This window comes from Penaeus monodon, chromosome 6, assembly GCF_015228065.2.
Source record: "Penaeus monodon isolate SGIC_2016 chromosome 6, NSTDA_Pmon_1, whole genome shotgun sequence".
Taxonomy (NCBI): domain Eukaryota; kingdom Metazoa; phylum Arthropoda; class Malacostraca; order Decapoda; family Penaeidae; genus Penaeus; species Penaeus monodon.
Genome location: NC_051391.1, coordinates 44,326,697 through 44,342,324, shown reverse-complemented (window position 1 = coordinate 44,342,324; position 15,628 = coordinate 44,326,697). Strand labels below are relative to the sequence as shown.

At 41.8% G+C, this 15,628-nt stretch overlaps 1 protein-coding gene across 1 annotated transcript in view; it reads right to left on the bottom strand.

Annotated features, from left to right (window-relative positions):
- Positions 1-8,404: 8,404 nt before the first annotated feature.
- Positions 8,405-15,628, bottom strand: part of LOC119574032 (E3 ubiquitin-protein ligase HERC2-like) — a 36,642-nt gene continuing 29,418 nt past the window's right edge. Inside the window, exons 46-56 of the mRNA XM_037921122.1 lie at positions 14,454-14,742; positions 14,052-14,215; positions 13,675-13,869; positions 13,358-13,550; positions 12,927-13,067; positions 12,660-12,764; positions 12,298-12,497; positions 11,919-12,113; positions 8,719-8,796; positions 8,597-8,620; positions 8,405-8,500 (exon numbers count right to left, since the gene is read on the bottom strand). Coding sequence (XP_037777050.1) covers positions 8,405-8,500; positions 8,597-8,620; positions 8,719-8,796; positions 11,919-12,113; positions 12,298-12,497; positions 12,660-12,764; positions 12,927-13,067; positions 13,358-13,550; positions 13,675-13,869; positions 14,052-14,215; positions 14,454-14,742 — 1,680 coding nt within the window. The remainder of the gene's footprint in view (positions 8,501-8,596; positions 8,621-8,718; positions 8,797-11,918; positions 12,114-12,297; positions 12,498-12,659; positions 12,765-12,926; positions 13,068-13,357; positions 13,551-13,674; positions 13,870-14,051; positions 14,216-14,453; positions 14,743-15,628) is intronic.

Sequence of the window (15,628 nt, the reverse complement as noted above, 5' to 3'; positions counted from 1 at the left end):
TATCTCCAGTTTTCCTACCCTTTCTCCACCCATGTACCCTCCTCTCCCTTCCCCTTTCCCCCCCTCCAACCTCCCGTTCTCTGTCCATTCCGTCCCTCCCTGGGTTTACCCCCCCAATTTTTCTTCTGTTTTTCCCCCACCCACCAAAATCAAATATCCCCCTACTGTCCTTCTCCCCATTTCCCCTTTGGCCCTGTCTCCCCCTTCCTCTAGATTTACGTATTTACTGATGGCTCCAACCACCCGGTGCTGGTTTTTAGTAAATTCCCCAATCGTACTTTCAATACTCCCCCCGAAACCAAAATTTCCCTTTCTAAATGTATGCCCCCCTTTTGCTCTAAAACAATACCACTCTCCTCTTCCTCTTTACATTTTTACTGACTCCCGTAATCATTAACTCTCATAAGTCAAAAACACCACCCAACCCCCCTTTTTTGTAAAAATCCGAATGGGTTTTTCTACCCGTCCCAAACCATAAACAATCAAATTTTTCTGGGTGCCCAGCCTGTTTGGGAAACCCCCGGGAATGAAAAGGGAATACACTACACGCCACGCCCTATGTCCAAAACATACCAAACCCTGCTTCTCACTATCCCCGCCCGGTTATTTCCCCCCTTTTTAAAACCCTTTTTGTAAAATCGATGGCAATTTTTTTTCAGCCTCCCCATAAAAAATTACATTCTGTAAAATATCAAACTCCCCCCTTAGCTCCCTTTCATCGAAAGACGTTTGGGGGCGCTCTCGCACGTTTTTGCATTGGCCCACCCCTCTAACACACTCCTATCTATGTCACAAATTTATCCCTCTTATGTTCCTTTTGAATGTTCCCTTTCAACCCACACTCCCATTGTCGTGCCCATTTTGAAAAAACCTACCCGCTTTCCCCCCATCCCCCCTTTACCGCCTCCCAACCCATCAAAATCCCTTACAGAACCCCCCACTTTCTTTCAACAACCCATTCTCTTCCTCAAAGCATACAATCCTTATGAATCAACTCCTTTCCCACCATCCTAACCCCTTTTTTCACCAATTTTTTTTGCCCGCTTTGACAAATTCACTACCAAACCCCCCTTCCCTAATATTTATAGTGCTACATGCCTTAGAGTCTAGCACATTTTATCTTGCCTTTAACCTTAAAACCCTTAACCCTCACTCTTATTTATATAACCGTCCCCCAAAAAAAACCATCCCCCTATCTTCCTTTCAACCCCTGTCCCTTTCACAATTATACCATCTTCGCGTCACTCCCCCATGATCCCAACCGCCCCCCCTATGACAGGGTTTTAACCGTGTCGCTGTCCCCCGGGTTTAGGGGGGAAGGTTTTGGCTGCTGGGCAACAAAACGATTATTTTGCGCAGATGGCTTATGGACGTTTCCCCACAGAGCCAAACCCCATTCTCACGATTTAAGTGCTGAGACTGATCCAATGGTATGGCGTCCGTAGTTGCCTGCCTATCAGCAGCTGCGGTGGGACGTTTCCGACCCTTGAAGGGGCGTGTTAAGGCATTGCATAGCGCCCTCGTGATGTCGTCGGTGTCCAGGGAGCCTCTTCGCGGACTTGACTGCCGCCTCTGCGTGCCCGTTAGATTGGGCGTAGTGTGCTGAGATCCTTACCTTGACGTAACAGGCGCTGAAAAAAGCTTCTGAACTCATGACTGGCGAGGTAAGTGCCTCTGTCGCATGACCAACTTCTCGGGGATGCCTAGTCTCCTGAACCATTGACGGAAAGCATGTGAGGCGGGAGCTGTGGCTCTCCTGAAATGTGTTCCACCTCCAGTCAGACTGTCAGCCTGTCTGCGTAGGCAATGTACAAGTTGCCGTCTACATGGAATAGATCCCCACCATTTGCTTGAATGGATCTGAGGTGGAGGCGTGGGTATGAGGTCCTTCCGTGGATTGAGGGGGAGCATGCACCTCGCAAATCTGGCACTGACAACGCTTTTGTTCAACTTCTGCGTCAATTCCGGGCCAGTATACGGTCTGTCTGGCCCTGCGGAGCATTGAATCTCTGCCTTGATGGCCAGCGTGGAGGTTGTTGAGTATGGTGCGCCTGAGGGAGGCTGGGATGACCAAACGTGGGAACCTCTCATCACTGGTGTACAGAACGAGGTCGTCCTGGCATGAGAGGTTGTTTCGCATCTTGAAGTAAGGTCATAATGCAGTTTTCTCGGGAAGGACGTGGGAAGGTTTTGCGGCACAAGTTGCAGGGCCTTGCAAGCTCCTAATGACAGGTAGAGATGTTGCATTCCTGCGAGGCGAGGGGCGGGGCCCATCCCCAGATGAAGCCGTAATCCTCCAGGCTGACAGCCCATGCCTCGAACGCTGATGGGGACATGCCTGAGGTTGCTGATCCTGACGGGGGGGGGGGGGCTTTTGGACGAGTTGAATGTTGCTCGGTCCATAACCGGAACGCTTTCTTTATAACACTGACCTTATCCTTCTTAACTTAAATTGCCCCACCCACTTCGACATGCGCACTCAACCTTTTCATGCCTTGACTCTTCTCTTTGCTCTCCTTCCCTTCATCTCGACTTTCATTGGTCAGTTGTGGACCACCATCCCTATTCTCCTATTGCCCTATTCTCCTCTCTCCTACTTCCTATGTCCCACTCCCCAATCCTTCACGCTGAGGCTTTGATATGAACAGACTAGCACACTTTTACCTGTCTCTACTCTCCCTCGTACTCCATCTTGCTTCTCTTCCACATCAGATATGGTTTCTTATTTCACAGTACTATCCTGAGTGCTGCCTTCCCAGCTATTCCCCGAACTTTCCTGATCAGCTTGGCTAGTGAATAATGACCCTAATACGGGTACAAAATCCCTATTGGCCATGGTAAGTCTAGCCCTTACCCTTCAGGTTTCCCAAGAGGGGTAAGGGATAGATAACTAAACAGGGGAATACCGTGCCCATGCTCCCTGGCGCCCTGAACTAGCCTTTAATCCTTTCAACACGGCTCTCACATCTTAGAGAATGGACAGAAGGGACTGTAGATTAGAAGGAAAAGGGAAGGGGAGAAGAAAAAATCGTGCAAACCTAGTTGAGTGAGGGCTGAGGCCCAGGGTAGGATAGATCCTATGCCCACGACAACAACGAGCATGGGATTGGAAGAAGGCACATTAAAAGAACATACCATTTTACAAAGTAACTATCAACAGGTGCACAGTAGGATTTCTGTCGCTTCTGTGTGAAGAACGGTCTTGTAGAATTTTAGAATGAGCACTTTCAAGTATTTTCGAAAACTTGTGTCAGCTTCAGACTTTGCAGATATAATTATCTAATTATTTTGTTGCTTGGGATGCACAGGATCTCCTTAGTGTTCTATGTGGTATGCTTGTGAAGTATTTTCTACTTGCGGCACAAAACGAGAGATTTAAATTGCAACCCCATTTTGCTGTTTTCAAGCCTTCAGAACGGATCACCGGGGAAACGGTGCTTAAAAGGGTTTTTAAATTATCCTATATATAATATAATATTATAATTAATATATAAAATATATATATATAATATTTTTTTTTATATAATAAAAAAAATATAAAAAAAAAATATATATAATTAATATATATATAAATTTTTTTTTTTTCCCCCCCCCTATAAAATTATAAAATAAAATTATAGTTTTATATAAATTTTATTATATATTCATTTTTTTTTTTTTTGGGGGTTTTTTTTGTTGTTTTTGGGTTTTGGTGTTTGTGGTTGTTGTTTGTTTGTGGTTGGGTTGGGGGGGGGTTTTGGGGGAAAAAAGGGGGGGCCCTTGGTCTCTTGCTTGCTTCCCTTTTCTTTGGGTTTGTGGTGGTTTTGGGTTTGTTTGTTGGTGGGTTGGGGGTTTGTTGGGTTGGGGTTTGGGTTGGTGTGTGGCTTCGTGCTGTTGGGGGTTCTACCCCCCTCTCTGGGGGGACTTGACCCCGGAGACATTCCAGTTGGGGGCACTTCAAGCGGCACGGCTGGAAGAGCGACTCCCCTGGCAAACCCCACAACAGACCATTATTAACGTCTCGTGATTTTGTTTTGCACCCTGATCGCTTCAAGGCTTTTGCCCCGGGATCGAGAATCGTATGGGAAAATACGAGACCTAGGGGAATTCCAACTGGTTATGGGCCAAACGCAAGCCTATATACGGGTACTGAAAGTATGAAAAAGTGTGGTGGGGGAATGTGCTGGTGTCTTGCTTTTTTCCATTTTTTTTTCCAGTAACGCTACCTTTGACTGGAACACCATCCAATGGATGAAATATAAATATAGCCCCCCAAATATTTGTAACCAAATTCATATGGCCTAAAAATTCAGTTTCAGACCATATAAACCCCTTATGGTGACCTTCAAAAAAAAAAATTTTAGGTGTACAAGTAGAAAAAACCCGTTTGGGCTTTTTATACCCTTATACAAGAATTTGGGGTCAAGTAGTGAACTATCAAGGATTTTCTGGTGCTTCAACAGCTACAGTACAAGCTATTAATACCAAGCTTGCTTGTAGAGCCCTTTTTGCAAAAAGCATTTTAGTAAAAATATATTTTTTTATTTTATAATGGTTTTTTGGAACAATGAAAAAGGGGGGAAAACATTTTTTTCTTGTTTTTTTTTTTAATACATTTCCTAAAAAGTGCATTTTATATATTAATAATGGCAAAGAAAAAGAAAATCTTTGTTTTTAGTACCTTTTATACTATACTGAAAAAAAAACCAAGGACGTTAGACTACACCCTAAACCCAAAAGTTACTACATATCAGACTTAGGTAATACGTCCAGAGGAGTTAGTGCTAATCAATACACTAACAGTTTTTCTTCATGTGTTTAATTTTTTCTCTATTTTTTCTTGGTTTCAATATGATCATAAAAGAACAGTCAAAAATAGTGGATATAAATCATATTTACAGAAAGAAAAAAAAAAAAAAAAAAAAAAAAAAAAAAAAAAAAAAAATCTTTGACTGAATATTAGCTAAAATACTGGAAGATATTTCATTTACATTGCTCTTGGCTTAAAAAAAAAAAAATACATAAATAAAAAATACAATAGAGGCATATCACAATTATATAGATCAAAATCAAGTACTCAGAAGATTATGAAAGGTTTTGTTACTAGTGGCAAATTTACATTAAATCGTACATTGCCACTCAACCTTGACTGATCATAAACTTCAAGAACTTGTGAAAACAAAAAAGAAGCAGTGATTAAACTAATGACTATGATGCACTAGTTTCCCAGCCCATCGGTACAGGACCTTCATGAATTACATTGCCCCTTATATAAAGACAAATTCTGAACAAAACCTGCCAAAAATTTAAACCTTTGGCATACATCAAGGGAAGAAAAGCACAAACTCCCTTGTAAAGGCATGAAACCCAGGTGCAATTTGAAGGAATATGCAGAAAAGACTTGGTGGAAGTTGTTAACTGTTGTGCAACATCCCATCAAACAGTACACAAGAGGCCTCTGGGTAAGCAGTGCAATACATGCATTTTTTCACTCAACACAGAAAATTTAGAACTGTCCTTATAATGTTACTAGTAATTTCTGAACCCTGCATTACAGTGCATTCCTTACAATTTCATATTCTCTGGCCACTTGTTTGCCACATGGCCAAAACCCCTAATAGCTGACATCATCTCTGCTTCTTAGGGTTTGTATCCATAAAGGTTACAAACAGCCACCAGTCATTAATGGTCGTCCAGTAAAGTTCTCTAGTAAATCCCAGGAACACGTCTCAGCACACTCCACCATAACACTCTCATCACTATAGCGATATACAGAAAAGTCATCCTCCATTGATGTGTCCTAAAATAGACCCAAAGATCATTACTTGCAATTGCTAAATTGGGTTCATTATATTGAAGATTAATAATGACACCCTAGTGAACCACAGTTTATACTACTTAATGGCCAGGTAAAATATAGCCTAATGTGGGTAGAATGGGTTAGTCAGATCCAAAGAAAAGTTGAAAATCCTATTTTGAGGTAGGACTCTTTGCAACATTTTACCCCTTTACATACCATGTTATATATTTTTTGATGAATTCTAATTACAACCAAATGAGTAATATAACTTTAAATGACAGAAAGGGAATCACTAATTACCTACACTGTTCAGCTGCAGTCTTAGTCTTTGTTACAAAATTATCACTTTGGGAAAAAAAAAAAAAAAAAAAAAAAAAAAAAACAAAAAAAAAAAAAAAAGTAGATCAATAATAAATGATAGACATCTGTCTTGGTTTACTCGATTCAACAGTTCCAACTTGGCAAACATATCTACTCTCTGTTCAAGTCTTTTCCAGTGTTTTAATTTCCAGGCAACGAAAGTTAGTGGGTGTTTCATTACCCCTTCTAATTATCCCAGTGCCAAAAGGAAAAATGTAAGTGTTCACTGTTGTACTTTTGAAATGTTCTACACATTCGTTCTCATGAATTAAATAGGTTGGTGATGTCAAAACAGTGAAGCAGTTCATATGGCCTTATAAAGCCATTCTATTTTTTATTTTTTTCATCTTTAATACCTCCCCAAGGCCTATTCACTCATTAGGTCTCTGAGCATTATGGGCCAGTGCCCATAACTCTCTATGGCTACTTCATGCATGTGAATGGTGCTGGAACACCTTGCTTTGGAAATCATGTTTGATTTTTTGTTCCAATGTTTTCTATAGGATTCACATCTGAGATGTTCCTAGGCCAGTCTTTGATTACTAGCCCCACAATTAACAAAAAAGCCCACAGGAGATAGCAAGTGCATACATGCCTGCCCACTGTGAGCTTAATTTTTGTTTTTTTCATTATAGCATTAGTAAAAAAAAAACATTTGTCCCCAAACTCTCAAGGATGTGATATAAGATTAGTCACAGGTCTCTAATTGATATTCACAAAACAATAATACAGTGAACAAAATGTATTCTCCCAGAACTTTGGTTAAGCCAATGCTGACAGGTATCAGAATCTCTCACGTCCTAAACTTAAGTGATTTCTGGGATGTCCAGCCGCTCGGCTGGGAGTCTGCTACATGTAGGAGAGACTTCCCATTCCACGTGCTTTAGTGCGTCACCGATGTATACCACACGACAGATCACGCTGTTTGGTTATATGGCCTTCACATGTGCCTTCCGTAAAGATTAAAGACCCAATCAATTACAAATTTTGGCCAATGGCAGATGTCTCATCTGTGTTGCGAGAGAGAAGAGAGAAAGGTTATTCAAAAGACTGACATATAACCCATTTGACATGCTGATTCAGATCACACTAATACAATTAATTAACCCATTACACTGGGCATCAAGTACAATGCATGAAATGGTGCGCCAGTCCTGATTTTCGTGGGCATGTATGGTCATGTCACCCCAAACTATGATGATGACATGATCGCCTGGCGAATAGGGCCCGGGCCACTATGAATACAGCCCAGGAGAGGGGGTTTTCACATTGGGAAACCACCTGGCAGAAGTGGGTTACAAAATCGCCTGCACAGAAATTAGCTTGTATCATTTAAAAATTCCAGGGGTTTCCAGTCCCACATGTAAGCAGTGTCAAGGAGGTCATTTCCCACAAGACGGACACATCCCATCTGTTATGATACCATAAGGTGCATCATTGCTCCAAAGACATCAAGCCAAAAGGTAGCATCATTGCTCCCAAAGACATCAAGCCCTGCTCCTCTCTCCAATTGAGATATTTCTCATGGCAAGAATGACCCTATGCATGGATGAAGAATTGATCTCCTAACAGCAATGATACTGATGTAAGTCAATTATGAAACCTTGACTGAATTTACAACAGACACATCTCCAGAAGCCTCTGTGTCTTTCTTTCAAATATAGGTATGTGATGCTTTTATAATTGCCTTAGCGCAAGGCAACATCGTTGGCCTACCCAGGGCACTGACCACCTGTTTTTCTGCAGTATCCATAATCTGATAGCCTGCAGCCATTAAGGTACCATTAGAGATAATCGTACGTACTGGTAGGCCCTTCTCCCTCACACCAAATAACACAAATCATAAGTAAGGTAGGTAACCAAACAACTTTGCAAAAAGTTTTTAACTTTGAAGGGGGGTCCTTTTATTTAGTTAAAAGAAAAAACAAAGAAAGACAGAGAGACAGGAAGAAGAAGAAGAAAATAAGAAGAAGACGAAGAAGAAGAAGAAGACGAAGAAAGAAGACGAAAGAAAGAAGACGAAGACGAAGACGAAGACGAAGACGACGAAGAAGAAGTAAGCAGAAGAAGAAGAAGAAGAAGAAGACGGAGGAAGAAGAAAGAAATAAAAAAAGGGTGGCAAAAGAGATTTTCCGCGACAAGCGGTAAATTAAAGTCACCCTTGTGACCTCACCTGATTATAACCTTTCCTTGAGTTTTTCAATATTTTTTATTACTTATGCTTTCAATATTGAACGCTCTTTATTCTAATCATTATATAATATACTAAAAGCCTATCTGATAAGACCAAGGAAAAGGTAAAACAGGTGCAACATGTGTACGATTAATTTGCTCATTGTGACTAAGTGCTGTATAGGCAATCTATGTGTAAGACAACTAAAATCACAGTGGACAGGGCATGTTGTATATGCCATGCCCATTACCATCAGACTGACATGAAAATAAATCAAAATTTACCTGATATAGGGAACCCATTGGTAGCTGAAAGTTGAGGAATAACATTATTAAACAAAGAAGAAAAGTGCATCTGCTGGTCGAAGATATGCGCTTGCGAATCAGGAAAGTAGAACCTTTCCAACAGTGAGGTCACTTGGTACACGATACTTCTTTTTGTCAAGATCGCCAATTTCTTGCTTTTGGTGCCTTTTCCACATCACCTGTAATGAAGATAAAGTTTTGGGCCCAAATTTCTGATTAAAGCATTAGATGAATGGATGCAAAATCTAGCAATGTCAAGAGAAAGTATTTTCACAAATACAAAAAGTGAGATGAAAAGAAAAGGATTGCCCAATACATCAGTGACTTGTGTAACAATCTGTCACAATGCTTTTATCAATAAAAAAATCCTATGATCTCACAAGTAAAACAAACATTTCCTAATCTAATTATATATACATCCATATATATATATATATATATATATACACATATATATATATAATATACATCTATATATATATATATTAATTATATATAGAATATTATATTATATATATATTATATCGATATACACATATATAATATATAATATATATATATATATAGTATATAGAATACACATATATAATATATCTATATATACAGCCATAGATATATTATATATAGACACATATATTATATATATATACACATAATATATATATTACACACATATATATATTATAATAATATATATATATACACATCTACATATATAAAACTATATAATATATATATATATATATATATATATATATAATATCTATATTTTATTTTTATATAATACATATATATATATATATACACTATACATATATATATTACAATAATACATATATATATCACACAATACATATTATATAATTATATATAGAATATAGATATATATATATATATTATATATATATTTATATATATATCTATACTTTATATAATAATATTATACATTTATATATATATATATACATTTATATTATATATATATATCTATATATATATACAGATATATATATAATATAATTAGTATACATATAGTATTCTATATATATATTTATCATCTATACTATAATATTTTATTATATATATATATATTTATATATATATATATACCTATATATATATATCTATATTTATATATATACATACATATATTTTATATTATATATAGATATATCTATATATAATATATATCTATATATATATAATATATATCTATCTATATATATCTATATATCTATATCTATATGTATATATTTTATATATGTATATATATGTATATATATGTATATGTATATATATATATATATATTATATAGATCTATATATATATATATCTATGATATCTATAATATATCTATATATAGTGCTCTGTTTGAGCAGCCGTGGACCTCTCCACCATCCTTCGCCACTAAACTTGATCTTACGCTTTTTTTTCCACTTGTACCATTGTACTTGTACATATATGTACTCGAACCCTCGAACTCAATTGCCGTCGTGAGTCTTGAGTCCGATGCTCTAACCACAGGTGTGTGTGTGTGTGTGTGTGTGTGTGTGTGTGTGTGTGTGTGTGTGTGTGTTGTTGTGTGTGGTGTGTGTGGTGGGTGTGTGTGTGGTGTGTGTTGTGTGTGTGTGTTGTGTGTAAGGTGTGTGTGTTTGTGTGTGTAAGTGTGTGTGTTGTTTGTGTCAGTGTGTGTGGGTGTGTGGTGTAACGTGTGGTGTGTGTGTGTGTGTGTGTGGTGCTGTGTGTGTGTGTGTGTGTGTGTGTGTGTGGTGTGTGTGTGTGTGCTGTGTGTGTGTGGTGGGGGTGTGTTGTGGGGGGGGTGGTGGTGTGTTGTGTGGGTTTTGGTGATTGTTGTGTGTGTGGGGGGTGGTGTGGGTGTGGTGTGTGGTGGGTGTGGGGGGGGGAGGGGGGGGGGGGGGGGGGGGGGGGGGGGGGTGGGGGGGGTGGGTGGGGGGGGGGGGGTGGGTGGGGGGTGGGTTGGGGGTGGGGGGGGGGTGGGGTGTGTGTGTGTGGTGTGGGGTGGAAGTGTGGTGGGTGGTGGGTCAGGGTGTGTGTGTGGGGAGTGTGGGGGTGGGGTACGGTGTGGTGTGTTGGGGAAGGGTGGGGGGGGGAAGGGGGGGGGGGTGGAAGGGGTGGTGTAAGTGTGGGTGTGGTGGTAGGGTGGGGGGGGGGGAAGGGGGGGGGGGGGTGGAGGGGGGTGGTGTGGGTAAGTAGGGGTGTGGGGGTAGTGGTGTGTGTGTGTATGTGTGTGTGGTGGTGGGTAGTGTGTGTGTGTGGTGAGGGGGGGGGTTGTGGAAGTGGGGGGGGGGGGAGGGGTGGGTGGGGGGTAAGTGGGTGGGTGGGGGGAAGTGTTGTGGGTGGTAAGGGTGTGTGTGGTGGGGTGGGGGGGTTGGAGGGGGGGGGGGGTGAAGGGGGTGGGGGGGGGGAAGGGGGGGGGGGGGGGAAGGGGGGGGGGGGGGGGGGAGGGGGGGGGGAAGGGGGGGGGGGGGAAGGGTGTGTGTGGTGTGGGTGTAAGTGTGTGTGGGTTGTGGAAAGTGTGGTGTGGTGGGTGGGTAAGTGGTGTTGTGTGGGTGGGAGTGGGGGGGTGTGTGTGGGGGGAGGGGGGGGGGGGGTGGGGTAAGGGGGGGGGGGGGGGGGGGGAAGGGGTGGGGGGGTGTGTGTTGTGGGTGTGGGTGGGTTGTGGGCGGGGTGGTGGCTGGGGGGGTGCTGTGTGGGGTGGTGGTGCTGGGTGTGGTGTGTGTGTGTGGTGTGGTGGGGGGGTTGGTGTGTGGTGGGGGGGGGGGGGGGGGTGTGGGTGGTGGGGGGGGGGGGGGGGTGTGTGTGTGGGTGTGTGTGTGGTGTGGTGGGTGGGTGTGGGGGGGGTGGGTGTGTGTGTGTGTGTGTAAGGTTGTGGTAGTGTGTGTGTAGTGTGTGTGTTAAGTGTGTGTGGTAGTGTGTGTGGGGTGGTGTGTGTGTTGTGTGGTGTGTGTGTGTATCTGTGTGTAAGAAAGAGAGAACGAGAGAACAGGAGAGAAAGAGAGTGAAAGAGAGAGAGAGAGAGAGAAAGAGAGAGAGAGAGAAGGAGAGAGAGAGAGAGAGCGAGAGAGAGCGAGAGAGCGAACAAAGAGAAGAGGAGACAAAGAGAAAGAGAGAGAGAGAAAGAGAAAGAGAGAAGAGAAAGAGAGAGAAGAGAGAGATAGAGAAGAAAGAGAAAGAGAAAGGAGAAAGAGAGAAGAAAAGAGAGAAGAGAGAGAGAGAGAGAGAGAGAGAAGAAGAGAGGAGAGGAGAGAGAGAGAGAGACAGAGAGAGAGAGAGAGAGACAGGAGAGAGAGAGAGGAGGGTGACCCAAGTGTCTGATGGAGTTATTCTGATAGTCGCTAACTCTCGCATCTTGGCAAGGGAATCTCCACCACTAATCACAACTAATGTAGGCATGTATGAGCTATCTGCTGGATCCACTAACATACGCAGCCACTCTATACCAATGTTGGGCTGCATCTCCAAATGAATCCAATGCTTTAAGAGAAAAGACAATAAATATAACTACACAGGAAATTCTCTGTAACTGTTAGAATCAGAAAAAAACATTAATGATTAAAATTATAATTACAAATGACAACAGGTAGTTTCTAAGCTGCTAACAGCCTTTTGTCCTTCCATATTTACTTTGCATAAAATCAAATTACTGCCTTCATTTCACCTTGCCCTCCTGTCCACAGCTCTGCCAGTAGCTCCCAGTTCCATCAATCAGTCGATGAGCCCAATTTTCTCTTGATGACACACTCAGGTTCCTAACGCAACGGTACCAGTCCTCAATCGTACCGTCGGCACCTCCCAGGATTCCTTCCTTTTTGCGGAAGCGTCCTCTGCCTGGGGGCCCTGCATACACAGCTGGACTCCCTGGGTAAAGTGCACGAAATTTAGTCATTTCCCCTGTATTTATATGACAGATCTCTTTTTATGATCAAATAGTACTGGAAATTAGTGTAAAGTGCTATATAGGAAGTATCAAATGTGAAAGAGTTAGATTCAATTTCAATAATCTAATAGGATCCAAATTACCTGGTTCAGCAATACGGTTAAACAAATGTCGATGACTTCTCTTTGTCTGATAACATTCTTCGCAATAGTCAAAATTGTCACAAACTTTGCATTTCAGTCGTGCACCTGCAAATTATAGAAATTAAGAAAATGCCGACTTCTTAAACATAGATTTTATAAAATGATATCCACATTATTAATCCTAGTGTATCAATAATATAGAAAACCATACCAAAAATATGACTCTTCTACCATTAAATACAGATTCATGAGAACAAGTATCCTCACCTGTTATTGGTGAAACTCCACAGCCATCACAGGTGACATTCATATGACATGATGGTACCACCTCCATCTCACTAACTAACCCTTGCCAATTAGGTTGTTGTGGGAAGTCAACGATCAGATCTTGGCCATTTGTACTCACACCTTGTAGAAAAATTGAAGATGACAGCAAATAAAATTGTACTCTTGTGAACTGATGAATACATATTAGTTACAAAAAGAAACTTCAAACTATTCACTAAAAGCATCAGTTCAATAAATACTTTGAACATCAACTGTGTGTCCATATATATTCCATTTCAAATTTGCACTTTGCTAATACTCATTTGGCTATGAGAAAGCCTTTTATCATATAATGAATTACAAAAGTTAAATGAATACATGTGGCATTCTCTATGCTCATCAAAGCCTGTACAATGCATGGGAAGACTTACTTGTTACCACACCAATACTACGGTGATTGACAGATCCCCATTTGTACTTTGGTGTGTTGACAGAGCTCTTCACTCTCACTCTGTCACCCACTCTTATGGGTCCACTTGCTGCTAATGGAGGTGGAGGCTGGTCCAGGAGCTCACTATGGATGTAGCGCACCCAGTAGGTTCCACCCTTCCGTTGCCAGTCCACCTGCACATCAGATATAAAAATAATAATTACATTAATAAACAATTATAAAGAGCACAATTCAGACAATTAACAATTAACAATTCTTTTTGGCTTCAATAAAAACATCAGTCATGCAAGAACAAACCTGAACATTAAGGTTGTGGAGAGATCCTCGATCCACACGTACAACACGCCCAATATCACCTTCATGAACCTCTTCATAAGTTCTGCAACACCGTACAGTCATCCCAGGGCAGATATGATCCCGAACATACATAGCATATTCATCATTACTGGTGAACTCTGAACGTTTACGATATACTTCCACAACAGGAGAGGACTGAAAAAAGGAAAGCTTAACATTAAAAGCTGCTAATCAGCAAGTATCCTTTTAAAATTACTAAATAATATCTCATAAATCTAGGAAACACATTTTTTCCCAAATATCATACCTAAGTAATTTTTGCAAATGCAATGGGGGGAAAAAAAAATCATGAAAATTAATTAAAGCAATCACTTTACCTCCAACAATGGTGGCTCATCATTAAATTCATCAGTGAGTGAATCAGCATCTGAGTCAAGGACATCTGGAGCACTGTCGGAGTCTGACAGCGTGAGATCAGCATGTTCTATCAACCACACCACTAAGGACTCGGGGCTGGGTGTCACTTCAGTTCCAAGGCCTCCTGTTGCATGGTAAATTTACAGAAAAGTCATATTATTTAATGAGTCAGAAAATCAGAAAAGGAACTTTGCCTTCAGGAACAGCAAGTTTTGTCACCACAAAAAGAAACATTAAACTCTAAAGCAACTTCTACATATAGTATATGCAAATATAAGAGAAGAAAAGAGGAAAGGAGAAGAGAGATGAAAAGAAGAGAATTATATTAAAGAGACAAAGGACCACATAGAAATACACCATACCTAGAGCCTTAATAGCATGTTCTACACTTTTACGAGCAAAGCCCATTTCCATCAGCTGGCGCACTAAAGGCGAAGGGGGCACTGTTCGCGTCCTCTTTCCTCGAGTGGTATGTGATGGATGCGCTGGACGAGACTGTGTCGAATGGTTATCCACCAGAATACCAGGAGATGGCGGACCAATGGAATGTTCGCTGAGAGGTGTTGAGAGATCGTCATTGGAGCAAGGGGTTGGGGGAGTAGGCTGCGCTATCTCTTCCGTTAGACTTTCACACAATGCCAGGGCTGCAGTCTGAAAAGTTGGTTAATAGACATTAATTTTCACTTTCTAAATGCATAAAGTGCTGACCAATGTACAAACACAAAAACACAAAAACATACACATACACACATACACGTGTGTGTGTGTGTGTGTGTGTGTTGTGTGTGTGTGTGGTGGTGGTGTGGTGTGTGTGTGTGTGTGTGGTGTGTGTGGTGAGTAGGTGGGGTGTGTTGTAGGGTTGGGGTGTGTTGTGTGTTTGGTGTGTGTGGTGTGGGGGTTGGTGTGTGTGGGGTGTGTGTGGTGTGTGGTGTGTGTGTTTGGTTTTGTGTGGGTGTGTGTGGTGTGTGGGTGTGTGTGTGTGTGTGGGGATGTGTGTGGTGTGTGGTGTGTAAAGGGGGTGTGTGTGTGGTTTGTGTCGGTGGTTTTGGTGTGTGTGGTGTGTGTGTGTAGGTGTGTGTGTGTGTGTAGGTGTGTGTGTGTAGGGGGTTTTGGTTGTGAGGTGGTGTTGGGTGTGTGTGTAGGTGTGTGTGTAGGTGTGTTGTGTGTGTGTAGGGGTGTGGGTTGTGGTGTGTGTGTAGGTGGTGTGTGGGTGTAGGTGGTGTGTGTGTAGGTGTGGTGTGAGGTGTTGGTGTTTGTGTGTGTGTGGGTGTGTGTGAGGTGTGTGGTAGGTGTGTGCGTAGGGGTGGTGTGGTAGGTGTGTGTGGGGAGGTTGTGTGGTAGGTGTGTGGTAGGTGTGTGTGGGTGGTGTGTTAGGTGTGGGTGTAGGTGTGGTGTGTGTTTTTAGGTGTGTGTGTGTGTGTGTGGTGTTGGTGGGGTGTGTGGTTGTGGGGGTTTGTGTGTTGGGTGTGGTGGTGGGGTGTAGGTGTGGTGTGTAGGTGTGTGTGTAGGTGTGGTTGGGGTGTGTGAGGGTTGTGTG